Source organism: Trachurus japonicus, chromosome 21, assembly GCF_045865225.1.
Source record: "Trachurus japonicus isolate A0001 chromosome 21, Traja_1.0".
In the NCBI taxonomy this organism is placed as follows: Eukaryota; Metazoa; Chordata; class Actinopteri; order Carangiformes; family Carangidae; genus Trachurus; species Trachurus japonicus.
In genome coordinates this window covers 10,242,597-10,258,141 of record NC_140927.1, presented here as the reverse complement: position 1 = coordinate 10,258,141, position 15,545 = coordinate 10,242,597, and the positions used below count along the sequence as shown (strand labels likewise).

The window sequence follows — 15,545 nt, the reverse complement described above, 5'->3', positions numbered from 1 at the left end:
CCATGGTTTTCATTTGTGATTTTCTTTTTTTTTCTTATTTTGAGAAGTTGGGGATTGGGGTTGACAGCCATCCCAGCTGACATAGGACGAGGGCAGGACACGTCTTTGACAGTTATGGCCAATTTAGAGTTGCCAGTCAACTTAGTATGCATGTCTTTGGGACTCCGGACGGACACAGGGAGGACATGAACACTCCACGTGAAAAGACCCGAGGCTTGGGTATCAAATCAGAACCCTCTTGTTGTTTGGCGACAGGTGCTAACCACTAAGGAGTCCAGGTCTTTTTATTAAGTTTAATGGTAGAAAAAAACAGTCACTGCACCGGGTGCATGGTTCAAAGGGGTTGTACCTAATCTTTTAATTATTCATAGGACTATTCATGGGCATAACATCCCATAAACCGATCACAGTGCCATCACCCATTCCCTTTAAAAGCCAGGAGCGCTTACACTTTGGCTTATTGCTATTATAATGGTGCAGTGTTTCACACAGAATTAGATTCTATTTGCGGTCAGTTGATCACATACCGTCACTGACCAGTGAGCACACAGCAGCTATGTGACTCTGAGGGGCAAAGTGGGGCTGAGTCAGTCAACACGCTGTGCAAAGCTTCACACGGTGAACACTTCTCTGAAGAGCGCCATGCAGGAAATGACCATGATACATGACGATGTTAGGCAACATGTACATATCACTCTTTGGACAAAGTGCTCTAAAATAACAGTGAAACACTGACTTAAGACCAGCTGTTAACAACCCCTGACAACTCACCTGACCTCCTTCATTCTGAGACCAACACATCATGGGCGCAAAGAGAAGAGACTGTGTATTGCTGTTTAAGCACTATTGGCACTGGATGAACAAACTAAAACTATGTCAGTCTAAAGCTATAACGGAAAGTAGGAGTTGCATTGTGCCTTGTGCCAGGTTGGTACATGATTATGAAGTAAATATGGAGATGCCAATAAACACCTACAGTACATTTTGCTAGTCAGGTTGTTGACATTTGTCCTTCAGAAGAAAACAATGAAAACCTGCCAATCAACAAGGATTCTCAGGGGTCATGGTATAATTTAAAGGACCATTGCACCAATTTTACACATGAAGATTAGTTTACCCGTCATGGTGAGCACTACTTAGTCTTTGAAAGTCATCAGAGTTAATTATTTTTTGGCTTGGTGCCTTTTTTTTTTTTTTTTTTAACAGAAAACTTGAATTACAAACCCATGCCTGAGTTACACATATCAAAGAAATCCAATGTGTATTATGGGATGTGTAGAATCTCTAGCAACCAGTATGTTTGGGGTTTGAAAAGGGACTAAACGTTGAGATAGCTTTGCCTCTGTGGTTCTGAAACATATCAAGTTTATTGCATATTATATATTATATATATATATATACTGTATATATACTGTATAATTCAGCTGTTTTACACAAGAATCTAAGCTCAGTTTGTTTCATTGCAGATGTGGAGCACATGGCCATTGACTGGCTGACGGGGAATTTCTATTTTGTCGACCGGGTCACCGACAAGATATTTGTCTGTAACCATGCTGCCGACACATGTGTGACTATCCTACAACTAGACCTAGTGAATCCTAAAGGAATAGCTCTGGATCCTCTCATGGGGTAAGTATTCTGCAGCCTATATAATGCAATGTTTCTGAAAGGCTTCCAAGGCTCATTTATCATAATGCATGTATTGTTAAAAAAAAAAAAAAAAAAAAAAACACAAGCAGAGAAGGGGGGGAAAGAATTACTGTGCATAACACTGACCAGTCTGGAAGAATGTGAGTGAGTTGCAATTAAGGGACCTAAATGATTCTCTTTCCTTCGTCTCTTCCCTTTTCTCTTTGAGCTGTGTAATTTGGTGAATAGCTGTTGATGTTTGAGGCAGCTTCCACTGTCTAGACATTCATTTGTATTCACTGATTTCACCCCTCATCCCTCAATTGAAACTGCCTCAGCAGGACTTTGCATTACAGGTTTTTTTTTTTGTCTCTGTAGAGAACACAAAAAAAACAAAGCAACTGCCGATTACAAACTATCCCCACACTGCCCTCGGTGAAATGTGAAACATTTACAGCATGTGGTTTACATTCACACGGATGACAAAGTTGCAGAACTAATATTTGTTCCTAAGCAGTTTCCTTTGTCATTGTGGAAAAGCACAAAATGTCAAAATAATTTAAATAAATGGCTTTCTCCAGCTGAATGCCAAGATCATCAGTATTTTTTTTTTTTTTGGTGCTTTTATTTGCTCTGAGCAAAATAAGTGGACATCCATTATATTATGAGGACAGGAGAACATGCTGTTTGAAGGCAAAGCAAATCTTAAATAATTTACCTTTTTTGGGAGATTTTAGAAATGGCAATACACATTAATGGTGCAGAAGCCTTTCTCAAAATAAAAAAAAGGCATCAGTACTGTAATTTGTAGCAGAGTAATAACCTCCATGAAACATTGGGAACTGTGGAAGAAGCTTTCTGCTGTACACCATGATAGTGTATTAAACTGTATCATGATCACTCCTCATACAGTAGTATCAAGACATTTGTATCTGTATCTTAACACATTCTGATTAATTTAAAGGTTGAAGTTGAACTACATTGTTTCTTTGTGGATTCCTAGTTTGTAGACTTTATTCTTCATACTTTATTATTTACTTAACAGCTCGGGTATAGCAGCTGTAAACCACTGGGTTTAATCAAAATAATTAGCTGCTGGTTTCTTAATGACTTGGACTATTTTGATTTGCTTGGCAGCGTCTCTGTGTACTCATTAAATGCTGGTCAGCCTCTGAAAAGCAATATGGCTAATGATAAATATAGTATATAATGTCGGAGTTGCTTATAAGCTGGCTATGTGTGGATCATCTCCCTTAAGTCAGGATGGCTTTTCTCTGGATTTTAATGTTATCACAGTTGACACACACACACACACACACACACACACACACACACACACACACACACACACACACACACACACACACACACACACACACACACACACAGTGTATATGCACCCATTCCTTCTTTCTTTTCTTTGTATACAGGGATGATGGTGTGTATATAGAATCTCCTGGCACACAAGGGAGCAGGACATGCAGGCAGCTGGCTAGATTGACTGTATAAGAAGTTTTCCAAGGCTTCTCCCCGACTCTAATTGGAGAGACATGGTTGTTTCTGTTTTCCGTTTCTGAAAAAGTGAGCCCGAGAGAGGTCTGTCAGCCTGGAGCAATGGAGTGAAAACAAAAGAAATCAAGGAGGTGTTATAGGAGCACAGCGTGAGGAGCAGTGTTTATAGAATATGCTCTGGTTTGGCACTCCATTTTTATTGTCCTGCCTCTCTTACTATCGAGTAAGGCATTTTAACGTTGCTATAGGACAGCCTTTTGATGGAAAACCCTTTTTTATTTTATGGTCCATTGGCTAAAATTCTTATCAGCATTACAAAACTGAAGCTTCCTGGGAGTCCCATTTTAGTCCATACCTGTGACAGGAAGGGATATTCTCTTTTACTTTTTTCTGTTTTTGAATGTCCTATATAATCATGTTTGGCAAGATTAGTCAAGCCTGGATGATGTAGTATGCCACATTCACTGGTGTCTGCTGTTCAGCACAAGACATTAGACCACTGAGACAGCCTGTGGAAATGATGTTAGTCTCCTGCTAATTTATTTTACCAAATACATTTTGGAAAAATGTTATTACTTGGATTATGTTCTGTGGCAACATTTGTCATGTGGTGGTGCAATGGTAATCTTTTTATGGGGCTCGCCAAATTTATTATAATCATTCCTACGGGAGCCATGAAAGTCTGTACCAATTTTCATGACAATCCTTCCAACAGTCGTTGATATATTTTACAAAAACTCATCTAAACATCTAAATGTCATGGTGGTCCCAGAGGAAAAGTTAGGGGATGTCACACTGAGTCATTTTCATATCTGAAAATTCGTACAGTACTTGCTACTTTTATTTGCTATGAAGGTTGTTCATACAAGTATTTCAAGTTGGATTCATCAAAATCTCAACTGCATAAACTCGCTTATTACTGCAAGGTACATGCTGATGAGATACATTTCTTCATCATATACAGATGTCTCTTTGGGTCTCATTAAAAAAAAAAAAGTAAAGAGTAAAACAAGAAATACATATTGTTTAACCTCAAGTGCTGTCAGAAATAAGCAAATAAAATAAAACATGAAATAGAGTCAGTTGCCATATAGACAAAACATTAGAAAATACTGTAATAATCCAACACAGTTGTGTTATCAGAACAGCACAGTGCAGGGGAATGAGGGAAGGAATCTAATACAGAGAGGTCTATGACTTACGTATATTAGAGACAGACAGTCCAGGGGGAACAGATATTGAACTGGAGAATATTGCAGCCTAGAGTATGGAGATGTTACACTGTTTGGTGTTACAACAGAGGTTCATACTGGACTTTGACAGTCAGCCTCAAGGTCCGTGTACAAGGACCTTGAGGCTGACTGTCAAAGTGATAGAATTTTCCTAACAACGACTGACTTGTATAATGTGCTGTGACGAAATATGGCAATATAAATGCAAATGTCTAAAAAAATCTCTCAGGAAATTGGTTAACCACGGTGGTGATGATGGTAAACAGAATATTATCATGCATTAAGTTTGTCATAGATTTGTTTTAAACTTGAGAATCAATTCCCCTGCTATTCCTAGCATCAACAATTGTTTTCTCTCTGTGGGGAAAGGCAGTCTGTTTGTTTAACACACACGACCACTTGTGAATTTTAGACATACCCAAGAGAAAAGTTGAGAAAATTGGTGAATTCTGCAGATTCTCCCGAATTACCCATCAGCAGTTGAGAATCTCTTTGATGGCCTTCGTTCTAGCATAAGGCTTATTATCAGTAAGATACCCAATACTGTATTATAGCAGTGAGTTGTCTTGGTAACAGACTGCCATCATGTCTAAAAATGGAAAAATGGGATAGTATATGAAGGTCAGAGAGGATACTGCCGCTGTTCGTAGATTTCCAAAAGAATAGTGGCATAAGCAAATGTTTGACTTCAAAATACAAAAATAGTAAAACTGTGTAATACAAATTCCCCACAGCTTTTGAGTTACGCTCACTTTCAAACTAAGTCACCAAATTATTACATTTAAGAGTTTTGCAGAATGGAATAGGAAAACACAAAAAAGACCATCACTTTAAAGGATGTGTTGCAGTTTAATATTTGATGCGTCACCATACTTAAGTAAGAAAGTGACATACACAAACAGAGATATCTCGTTGTCAAAGGTCAAAACCCTTGACAAACTAAAAAAAACTGCTAATGTGGACAAAGTAGCTGAAGGACATCAGAGAAAATGTATAGTATATTATGTAGTATACAGCTTTTACTGTTCATCACTTGTAACCATGGGGTAGTTAAAGTGTCTTCACAGTTTTCTGTCTCACCATGAGATTTTTCACTCATCCCAAGCCGTTCATTTTATCAGGGATGCTCAGTTCCAGAATCCAACATGGATCTAGTAGCTGCAGATTTATAGTAGCATCAGCACCATCCTAATCCCAGAAAGCTATCATTTGTATGCCACATGGAGGTGCACCTGTTTGGGGAGCTGGGTTCCTTGCTGACGCTGACAGTTTTTCAGCGCAGCCTGATCTGGGGTTCAAAGGCCATCCCATCTCTCCCCTGACTTGACTTGTGCAGATTAAGTCGGCTTCCCACTGCTCTCTGGCTAGAGCTCGTTATCATTGGCAGCTGTTGGAGCTCCGTCCTCACAGTGCCACAGTAAGACAGCGTGGCAAGCCCTCCATGTTAATTAGTGTATGTGCAGACCTAGAAATTCCATCTACTTAAAGTGGCAATCCAAGATAAATCTTTATTTGTGTTAAAGGACTTTTCAGGTATTGTCTGATGTTATTCAGTCTCCGAGAAACACACCAGTCTACAGATTATACCTGTTTTCTTTTGAGTTACACTGTATCTTTTTTAGAATTGACTCTCAAGCCCTCCTTGTTTCAGAGGTACTTACAGTAGATGGTTTGCGCAACATATACTTTCTATCAATTTATGTCTACTCACGTTGCCTGGGGTCCTCTGCAGCCCGGCCTCGACATGTCCCAAAATTTACCACAAAAAAACAGGGGAAATTATGTGTTTGTTGCATTTTGCCTATGGACCTTTGGTGGATCAGAGAGCAGACTCACTTGGCATTAAAAATGTGTACAATGTTTAAATCTTGTTTCACTCTAACATTATATACCCCTTTATGTGTTGCTTTAATTTATCTATAATTTTTCTTTTTTAAAGTATATTTTGTGGGCATTTTCACCTTTATTGGATATAGAGAGACAGGAAATGGGGAAGCAGGGAGAGGGGGAATGACATGTAGTAAATGGCCGCCCCATGCGGGATTCGAATATACAGTAGCCCCTGTAATTGGGGTGCCTGCTTTACCAATGCGCCACACGATTCCCCTGTAATTTTTCTTTTGTTATCTTTTTTTTACCCTTGTCTTTTTTATAGTTAATACTTTTTTCTTTTTCTTCAGCCACAGATGCCTCCCATAATGACTTTAATTAGTGTCCTCTGAGCTGGAGCCCATTTCATCAGAGCAAAATTGTTACACAGTGCTACAAAACACATTATTCCTTCCCCAATAATAATGAATCTGTTCACAAAAAGGCATTGTGAAATAAATGTAAACAGTAACCTTTTTACTGTAGGTAGTCTATTTAAAGACAGTACAATGCATAATACAGTTATTCGTCCTGTAAGTCACACATTACCTGTTATTGGTGGTTTTATTTATCAAATCAGAGTATTTTTACAATGAGGTATTTTTTACTGTAGAACACAAAACATTACAGAACCATATTTCCACACTGAAGGAAGGAACGTGTTTAACTTTTGTCATCCTCCAGTCAGTTGCCTCCCCTTTCATTTTATGTTGTGCCTGCAGACACCTCACAGTTTGTACTGAGAGTGAATGGGGCTGAAAGCAATTGTCACAACAGAGGACATTTTTCTGAATAAAATTGAAAGTCGGAGTAATTCTGGAACCCACATATAGGGAGTTAATTGTCACTAATAACTGGTGCTCTGTGCCTGAGAAGCAATTCTTTCTCACGTTCGTAGCAGGCTCACAGCAGGTGTGGAGCTATAGTTGGGAGACACGTTCGTACACGGCAGTTTTCATGCAGCTGTGTTTTACGGTGACTTCTCTCATTTCCCTCAGAGATAAGTATACGTTTGGAACAGTTGTGACTGCATGCAGGGCACTGACTGTGGGTAGAGCTTTGCTGACATAATCACTAATCTAATATTAACACCTTATTATAATTGGAGCCTGACGCCGCACTTAAGCGGCTGGTCCTATTTAGATCTGATCTAGCATGTGTAATCTGTATTTTCATACTTTTCAGGAACAGATTCATTTGTTGGATTGTAATAATTCGACTTGAACTGCTGATTTCAAAAACACGTCCTGTAGATAGTTTAGGCCAAGCATCGCCAAACGAATCAGTGACCTTGGTTATTGTTTCCGTGTGCCTCACTCAAAGGCAGACATACAGTAATAACATGATACTCTGTGTATCAAGAGTAAAAAGTATGTTGCACAGTTGCATTCAATTTTCCTTTGTTCGTGTTTGTCACTTTCTGCACATAACAGACTTAAAACTTAAAATGAATGGTTTATGAAACAATGGACCTGTCTTTGTTGACAAAAGGAGGCCTTAGATTTTTAGCTGCAAATGTCAGTTTTGACAGCCAACATAAATGTCAGAGGATTTTATGAGTTCACAGTTTAATTAGGTAACTGGCTAAGAGCAGGCTACTGTTAGCCCCACAGGTAGTTAAGTTGTTTCAAAAGAAGAGTCCTGTAAATTAAGTCTTACACTTCTTTGTAGCTTGATTGATTTATTGCTTAATTGTGCCAAAAGACTTATTTATATTCCTCACTATTATTACTGTATATAAGAATTATAGTGTCAGGCTATGTTATTTCATTTTAACATAACTGCATTTGGATGCCTACCTCACTTGGCAAGAGAGAAATGATTACTCACACATTTGCTCATTTGGTTTTGGTTTTATATGGTTTTATATATATATACATACAGTATATGAAAAAAACAAGAAGTATCCCACCCAAGTCTTTACCATACTGTATCAATCGTACTACAGCTCCATGCACAGCACTTCAACATGTGGACGTATCAAAAGCTTGTCATGCCTGTCGTGCCTCATTATGCTTGCAAGGGTGCGATTGGATAATCACTGTACAGCAGATGCATTTATACAGTGATTTGCTGCTTGAAACAACATATCATGCTATATAGCAACATGTTTCATCAAATGTCTTGAGGTAAATGCAGCATCACACGAAGCAACCCCAAGCAATACACTAATATTTATGTGCATAGTGTGGTTGTGATTTATTTGCTATATGTAAAAGAAATGCAGTAAGTTCTTAGAAGATCTGGAGCAAAGAGTGAAAGTCTGCTCCCACAATAAAGTGGACAACATCCTTTGTAGTATTTAATAATGTGATTACTCCCACCCTCTGCAGAATGCTTTTCTTCACTGACTATGGGAACGTGGCCAAGGTGGAGCGCTGCAATATGGACGGCACCAACCGGACCCGGCTGGTGGATTATAAAATTGAGCAGCCCACTGCTGTGGCTTTGGATGTGGTCAAGAAGCTGGTGTACTGGGCAGACGCCTACCTGGATTACATTGATGTGGTGGATTATCATGGCAGGAATAGGCACACAATTATCCACGGGAGCCAAGTGAGTATCACGTTTCACCGTAAGCGCTGCTTTTTTGTCTTCCATGGGCTCCACATCATAAGGAACCATTGTGGACAAATGTCATTGGGAATCTGAATAGACAACTGTCGCCTCTTATCAGCACTTTCTCCCTCTTCATTTGAGGAGAGTTGTGAGATTGTGTCATGTCAGTGAGTGTTTCTGTGTTAATTTGCAGATTCAGGGCATGGTGCTTTATATCACAGCTAGACAGGTGGTAAATTTTGTGCTCATTGTTATAATTCATTCGTCATTTTCATAGAAAAAGGGCTTTTGAATGGCTAACAGATGATTTATTAACTTGCAAAAACCGAGGCACATGTGTGGCTGTCTTTTAAATAAGCATATGAATTGTCTCTACTGTAGTCCTCTTCTGAAGGCTTTCATCATAAATTATGACTATTCAGTAAGTAACCCTTTCAAGGAGCTTGGACTAGACATTCACTCTTTTGTAAGGAAAGAAAGAAACTAGTAGGTTTTGCTGAACTGTATTACCTTCCCTGATAGTTTGTGATCTTATTAGGATTATCATGTCAGGTAAGCTCATTTTGTCTTTGTTTATCAGAGTCAGTAATCAGAAATCACTTTTTTCTCAATTCATTGGCATTTTCCAAAAGCTGTTAATTACATTTTATTTCATATTGGTTTTACATGTGAAGCTGATCACCTTGAAAATAAGTAAAAATATGATTTCTTTTCATAATATATAGATTTAATCAACACTTATTTGTTTCTGTCATCATATTCAATCAAGCACGGACCAAGCAGCACACAGTACATGTGCTGTATGATAGGTAAAGATGCAAGCGCAGTATATGTATATATCTTTTGCAGCAGTATGTGTAAAAGCTCCCGATGTAAAAGTAGAGTGCTGAGGCAAATTCCACAGAGAGAGATGGTTGAGTGGTTTGTTTATTTATATATTCTGAAGCATGTTTCTTGGTGCCCCTGATGTTAAGGTGTCACTCGGTGAGCAGATTTACTTCTTGTGAATGCAGATCATCCAGCCATGTCGCTTAGTGTGTGTCAGCCTGCTAAATGTAGCATGGAGGTTGTGGCGTCAGGGCCGCAGTCGCTTCCCCTCAGAGCTCAGTTTCTGACCCTGTTTGGGCTGCCAAATGCACAGCTCCACCACTTTTCCCCATCCCCCTCATGGCTGCATGTCAGAAGAATAAACTCATTAATTTATTTTTTGTTATTGTTGTCCTCTTATTCCTCTTGTGGTTTTACTTATTTTTGGCTTTGGGAATGAAGGGGAAAAAAGCACCATGAATCTGTCTTGTTTTTCAGGTGTCGTACATTTATGCATTAGCTGTGTTTGAGGATTACATCTATGCTACCCACTCTGACCCTTCCAAAGGGAGTTCTTCTGTGGAGCTGCTGCTGATCCACAGGTTCAACATCACAGCAGAGAGCACGACACTGGCCAGCCTGGGGAATACTAGAGGGCTCCGTGTTTACCACAAACTCACTCAGCCAAAAGGTAAAGAACATTTTCTATAGTGTCAGAATTTACCCCATTTGAATGAATCGCGAGCTGGAGTTTGTGTTAAGTACAGATGACGCTGATCATTGGCTTGTAATAATTTTGCTGTCATCTCAAATTCTGTCTGCAGTCAGGAGTCATGCATGTGACACAGACTCATATGGAAAGCCAGGCGGCTGCTCCCACATCTGCCTTTTGAGTGGCAGCTACAAGTCCAGAACCTGCCGTTGTCGTACCGGCTACAGCCTGGGCTCTAATGGACAATCCTGCAAAAGTCAGTACACAGTATTTTGTCTTGGATGGAGAAATGATTATACACTTGTGGGTTTTGGTACATATCCATCAAAGCAATCATGTTTCTTCCATAGAAATCCACCTATAAAGCATTGCCATGTGAGTGCTTTGGTTCATCATGAATACAAATCCTGACTTTATCCCTGAAAAGGACGTTCTGCATCACTGCTCTCTTTGATACTGACATGAATCCATAAAGGTCATGTGTCATATTAGAACTGAGGGTGTGCCACATATGCATCAGCCTCCGAGTGACAGTGATAAAGACGAGCACTGGCGAACACGGACCCATTTGAAAGTGACGTTCCGCTATCGACCCGTCGCAATCCTGATTGATTATTGTCATAATGAGGTTTTAAGTTTGTCTGCAGTTGTTGTCTGTTCTGATCAATTGCTGGACATTGTGCAGTTGACAATAAAAGCATAAGATCAAATTGATGACACAATCTGGGGCCCCACCATGTTTCGATTGGGGTAAAGAGGCACTGGGATGCTTGGCATGACACATTTGATTTATTCCCCTCTCAGAGATGTTCTGATGACACAAGCTATCTCTCCCTTGCTCACGCTTTCCCTCTCCCTAAGTATAATGAGATTCGGTGCTAAATGGTAGTGCTTCTTCATACAGCAGTCACGGTGGGGTTTGATATCTGGGTCTCTTGCAATGTTTAATTGTCTCTTGGGTAGTTGGTCTCTCCCTCACAAAATGATAAATTGAAGTGAGGCATGTGTGGTCCTCACCTCCAGCATCATAGTCTCTTGGGTGGGGGCTGAGAGTGAGGAGAGGTCTGCTTCTCTCACTGGAAGCCCTCCTTCATTCCTGCTCTTACCTCTCTGGAGGATCCCAAAGGGTTCGGGAACATACAGCCCCCTGAGCGGCTGGCGAGTCACTGAGGAGCTGCCTCAGCTTTCTAGGCCTCTCTGTTTGCCTTTCTACCCAGACACCGTGTTATTTTAGATCAGAAGCAGTGTTCACAGCCAAGGTAAGTATTGCCATTGTGTGTTTGCTGAAGCATTTTGCTTCTTTTACTGTCAAGGCAGCATTGTAGCAGGAGCGTGATTGAGGGGGGAGAGTATAGTCATTGGCACTGATTACTGGCTCCATTAAGGTGAATGGATGGCCCTGGCTGTTGCTCACATATAAGAACAATGTGGCCAGTAAGAGGGTTTAATGCTGGGATCAGCATTGATGAATTAGACCAATTAATTGACAATAACAGTAAAGGGGTTCTGTCCTTTCTTGCCTTGTAGAACCCAAAAATGATCTGTTCCTGTTCTACGGCAAGGGGCGCCCGGGCGTCATCCGAGGCCTGGATATGAACATCAAGTCCAGCGATGAGCACATGGTGCCAATTGAGGACCTGGTCAACCCTCGAGCCATCGACTACCATACAGAAATTGGACATATCTACTTTGCTGACACCACCAGTTTCCTAATCGGGCGGCAGAAGATAGATGGAACTAACAGAGAGACGATACTCAAAGATGGTGGGCCTAAAAGCTGTTTTTATACTAATTGCAATATTTCTCTATCATAAATTAAGTTGACTCAGTGCATTAGCTTATAATAGTGACCCTCTAATGTAAGGTTAATGCATTTCAGGGCTCTTAATCTACTCAAAACACACTCCATATACGTTAAAACATAGGCCTACAACTCACAAACTGTAAAACATTTTTTTAACTAAACTGGCAAAAATCTGTTCCACAGACAGGCAGTTTTATATTATTTATGTAAGTACTTAAATAATTAAGCACTATTTGTATAGTTGAATCTTTATCAAACAATGTTTAATTGGGAGAGTGTGTAATAGGGTACAATACAAAAAGAAACTACTGCATATTTAAAAACTGATTTTATTAATACTAAATATTGGACAATTCCATTTGTATAAACTGTATTTTCTTTGCATTTTCTTGACACTTAGAATGCTGTTTGTAACTCTTATTTTCCATACATTAGATATTAATATTTCTATTTGTCCCTGAAGGGCATACATATTTTTAAAAATTCAAATCAGATGACTTTTGTATGTGGTGATTCTGTTGAATTCTGTGCTGAGGTTTCTTTTGTAGAACTCGACAATGTTGAAGGAATCTCAGTGGACTGGATTGGGAATAACTTGTACTGGACCAATGACGGCTACAGGAAGACAATCAGCGTTGCCAGGCTGGAAAGAGCCTCACAAACGAGGAAGACTCTGTTGGAAGGGAATATGTCGCACCCTCGGGCCATTGTGGTCGACCCCCTTAACAGGTCAGTGAAAAAAAAAATCTTGGTATTGTACTGTGGGTACAAAAGAGTACTTTTCTGTAGAGAGTACTGAGTATTTCTAGCAAAACATGCTTGTAACACGTCTGCAAAAGATAAAGGTATGGGTATGGTTAAAAATTAGACATCTACAGGCTATAGGTGCTGTAAGAAAAAGGTTGTCCTGTGTTGCAGTTGGTTTCAGTGCAATTTCCTTCAGCACTGACAGTAAATGAGAAAAAATGTTATCTTGCCACTCATATCTCCTAATGGGGTTTGGAAGGGGGAAAAAGGGTGGATAGGCTTTTTATGATTTTCTGTGATCTCACTTTAGTTCAATAGTGTGATGCATAGAACATAAATGCCATCAGGTCCTGGGTCTGGTTACATCTTGGTCAAATTAAAATTAATAGAAATTATAAAATGATGGTATAGATTCTGTATTCAATCATTACCCTCAGCCTTTGTGTTCCCCCCAGTACCATGACGACTATAGATTTTGCCTTTGTTAAATCTAACCAAGGTGAAATGGCTTTCAGCCACTATGCTACCCACTGCTGGAACCAGTTCCCAGTGGAGATCAAATCTGCCCAAACCATAAGGGGCTGAAAATGACTCTTTCCTGCTCTGCCTTCATCTAATCTTTTCATCTTCCACTTTAATGAGATACAGTATTATGATACTATATTTTATCATATTTTCCCCCTTTTTCCTATTGTCTTTTATTTCCATTTTTATTTGTGCTTTACTTCTTTCAAGCACATGGAATAACATCTGTGGATGTTGATGTTCTATACAAATACATTTGCTTACATTTGGTTAGGACTTCTTTTGAAACTTACGGGTGTGGTGCATGTGGACTGCAAATCTGGATTTGTGCAGTACTTTTGCTGATTGTGAGTCTTGTTTACCTGCTTTGTTACAACTGTAATAGGTGTAGGTTTTGGCAGATTTGAAAACTGGAAATTTAGAAAAAAAAGTCCTTAAATTGCTGCAAAATGTATGCAGCATTTGTCTTCCTATATTTTTTGGCTCAGACACCAGTGTAGGAATTTAATCACTGCTTTTTCCAACACAACTGACAACAATCATTGTCAGTGATCCACGAAGTAGATTAAAATGGGGGACTACCTCCGTGGTCTCAGTGGGTGATTCATGTTATCCAGATCCAAAGACCACTGTGCCTTTTTGTAGATGCTAATCCTGAAGATCATCTGTTTCAGCAGATATCTGCTTTGACTGATGATTCGACTAAGCACCTTTCAAAAGAACATGTGAAAATGATAAGAGCACCCCCTACCTTCAAGTAAACCAGCACGGTTAAACTAAGAAAATCTGAGGGACTCTGCTATTTTAATGAGCAGGGGGTTGCAGAGGCTTTTGAGAAATATAATGGTGGCTCATTTTGTTCCTAAACCCTAAACAGAGCTCCCAGCTCGTTAACCACAATAAACCTGTTTGATAGCTGTTTCTCCACATTACTCATACGTAGATCATCTCTTTGCTCTTCCTGTGCAAGTTTATGTATAGACGATCCCACCAGCAAAGATGGTAATTAACATATAGAGAAGATGCTGCAAATCTCAAATTCATTGAGTGTCTTAAGGATCTTAAGGATTAACACTTTCAGGCTTAAATCGTATTAACACACACCAAATCCATAGCAGTCGGAGATTAGTTTTCAAGCCTCAACGGGGTTGTTCTGAACATTTCGCTATACACAGCTGTTTCACTGCTATACTCATGGCACACAGAGCAAAACCGCAAACCAAAAGTTATTCATCGTAAGTTTTGATTGTTTTATTCCATTTGTCTGTACAATTAATCACTTCCTTTGTGTCCTGAAGTGGAGGGCTGTCAAGAAAAGTTAGGCAACCAGTGCTTGAAAGCTTAAAAATGGACATCAGTTGGAACAACACTGACAAGGGAGTGATTGCGCTGAGATTGCCTGTTTGCATTCATCTGTTTACTGCCTTATTTTTTGGTGCAGTACTGACTGCAAGCCTCTGTGTCTGTCATTTTCATGGATTTGCCCTGTTGATAAAGGCTGGAGCTCACATCTGACCTGTAGCTAAAATCTGCTTGTCAAGCTGTCCTTGATTGAGCCTCTGCTGTTTTGACATCAGTAATGAAGGTCCATGAATTACCGTATTATACGTACGTAAGCACAGATGTGTGTTGAATTTGAAGCATTAGAAAATATCTTCAACAGTCTTTTCTTCCAAAGTGTTTGAGGGCAGCAGTAGCAAGTAAGTCAGCAAGTTACACTGTGACTTAATTTAAATCAATATGTGTTTGCTTACTAAATTACCTTGGCCAACATGTGTGACAACAAGGCATTAGGTTGGACTGTGCTCTTTTTTTTCTTTTCTTTTCTTTTTTTAAATCATACTACCCAACCCTGATCTGCTTTTTAGTTGTCGTATTGATATTTTAAGCCTGACTATTGCTATGAAAGTGAATGTCTGTGAGTGACTGAGTTGGAGTCTCCCTTTTGGTCATTGCTATTTCAAAATAAATGGTGCAAAAAGTTTCTATTAGGAGCAGATACGGCCTCCAGTGTTGACAATTCTGATCATGTGATGTTTCTCTATCTGTAAGAATTAAGGACTTTTACACTGACCCTCCCACTGGCAGTACAAATGATTAGAAAGGCTCGTTTTAGGGGTTTTAGGGAACATCCAATGTGAACCTAAAG

General features: G+C 39.5%; 1 protein-coding gene across 2 annotated transcripts in view; it reads left to right on the top strand.

Annotated features, from left to right (window-relative positions):
* Positions 1–15,545, top strand: part of lrp1bb (low density lipoprotein receptor-related protein 1Bb) — a 288,370-nt gene that overhangs the window by 136,064 nt on the left and 136,761 nt on the right. For both annotated transcript variants that reach the window (XM_085766198.1, XM_085766197.1), the window contains exons 7-12: positions 1,467–1,629; positions 8,576–8,798; positions 10,107–10,299; positions 10,433–10,576; positions 11,848–12,084; positions 12,673–12,853. In XM_085766198.1, the coding sequence (XP_085622324.1) occupies positions 1,467–1,629; positions 8,576–8,798; positions 10,107–10,299; positions 10,433–10,576; positions 11,848–12,084; positions 12,673–12,853 (1,141 nt within the window). The remainder of the gene's footprint in view (positions 1–1,466; positions 1,630–8,575; positions 8,799–10,106; positions 10,300–10,432; positions 10,577–11,847; positions 12,085–12,672; positions 12,854–15,545) is intronic.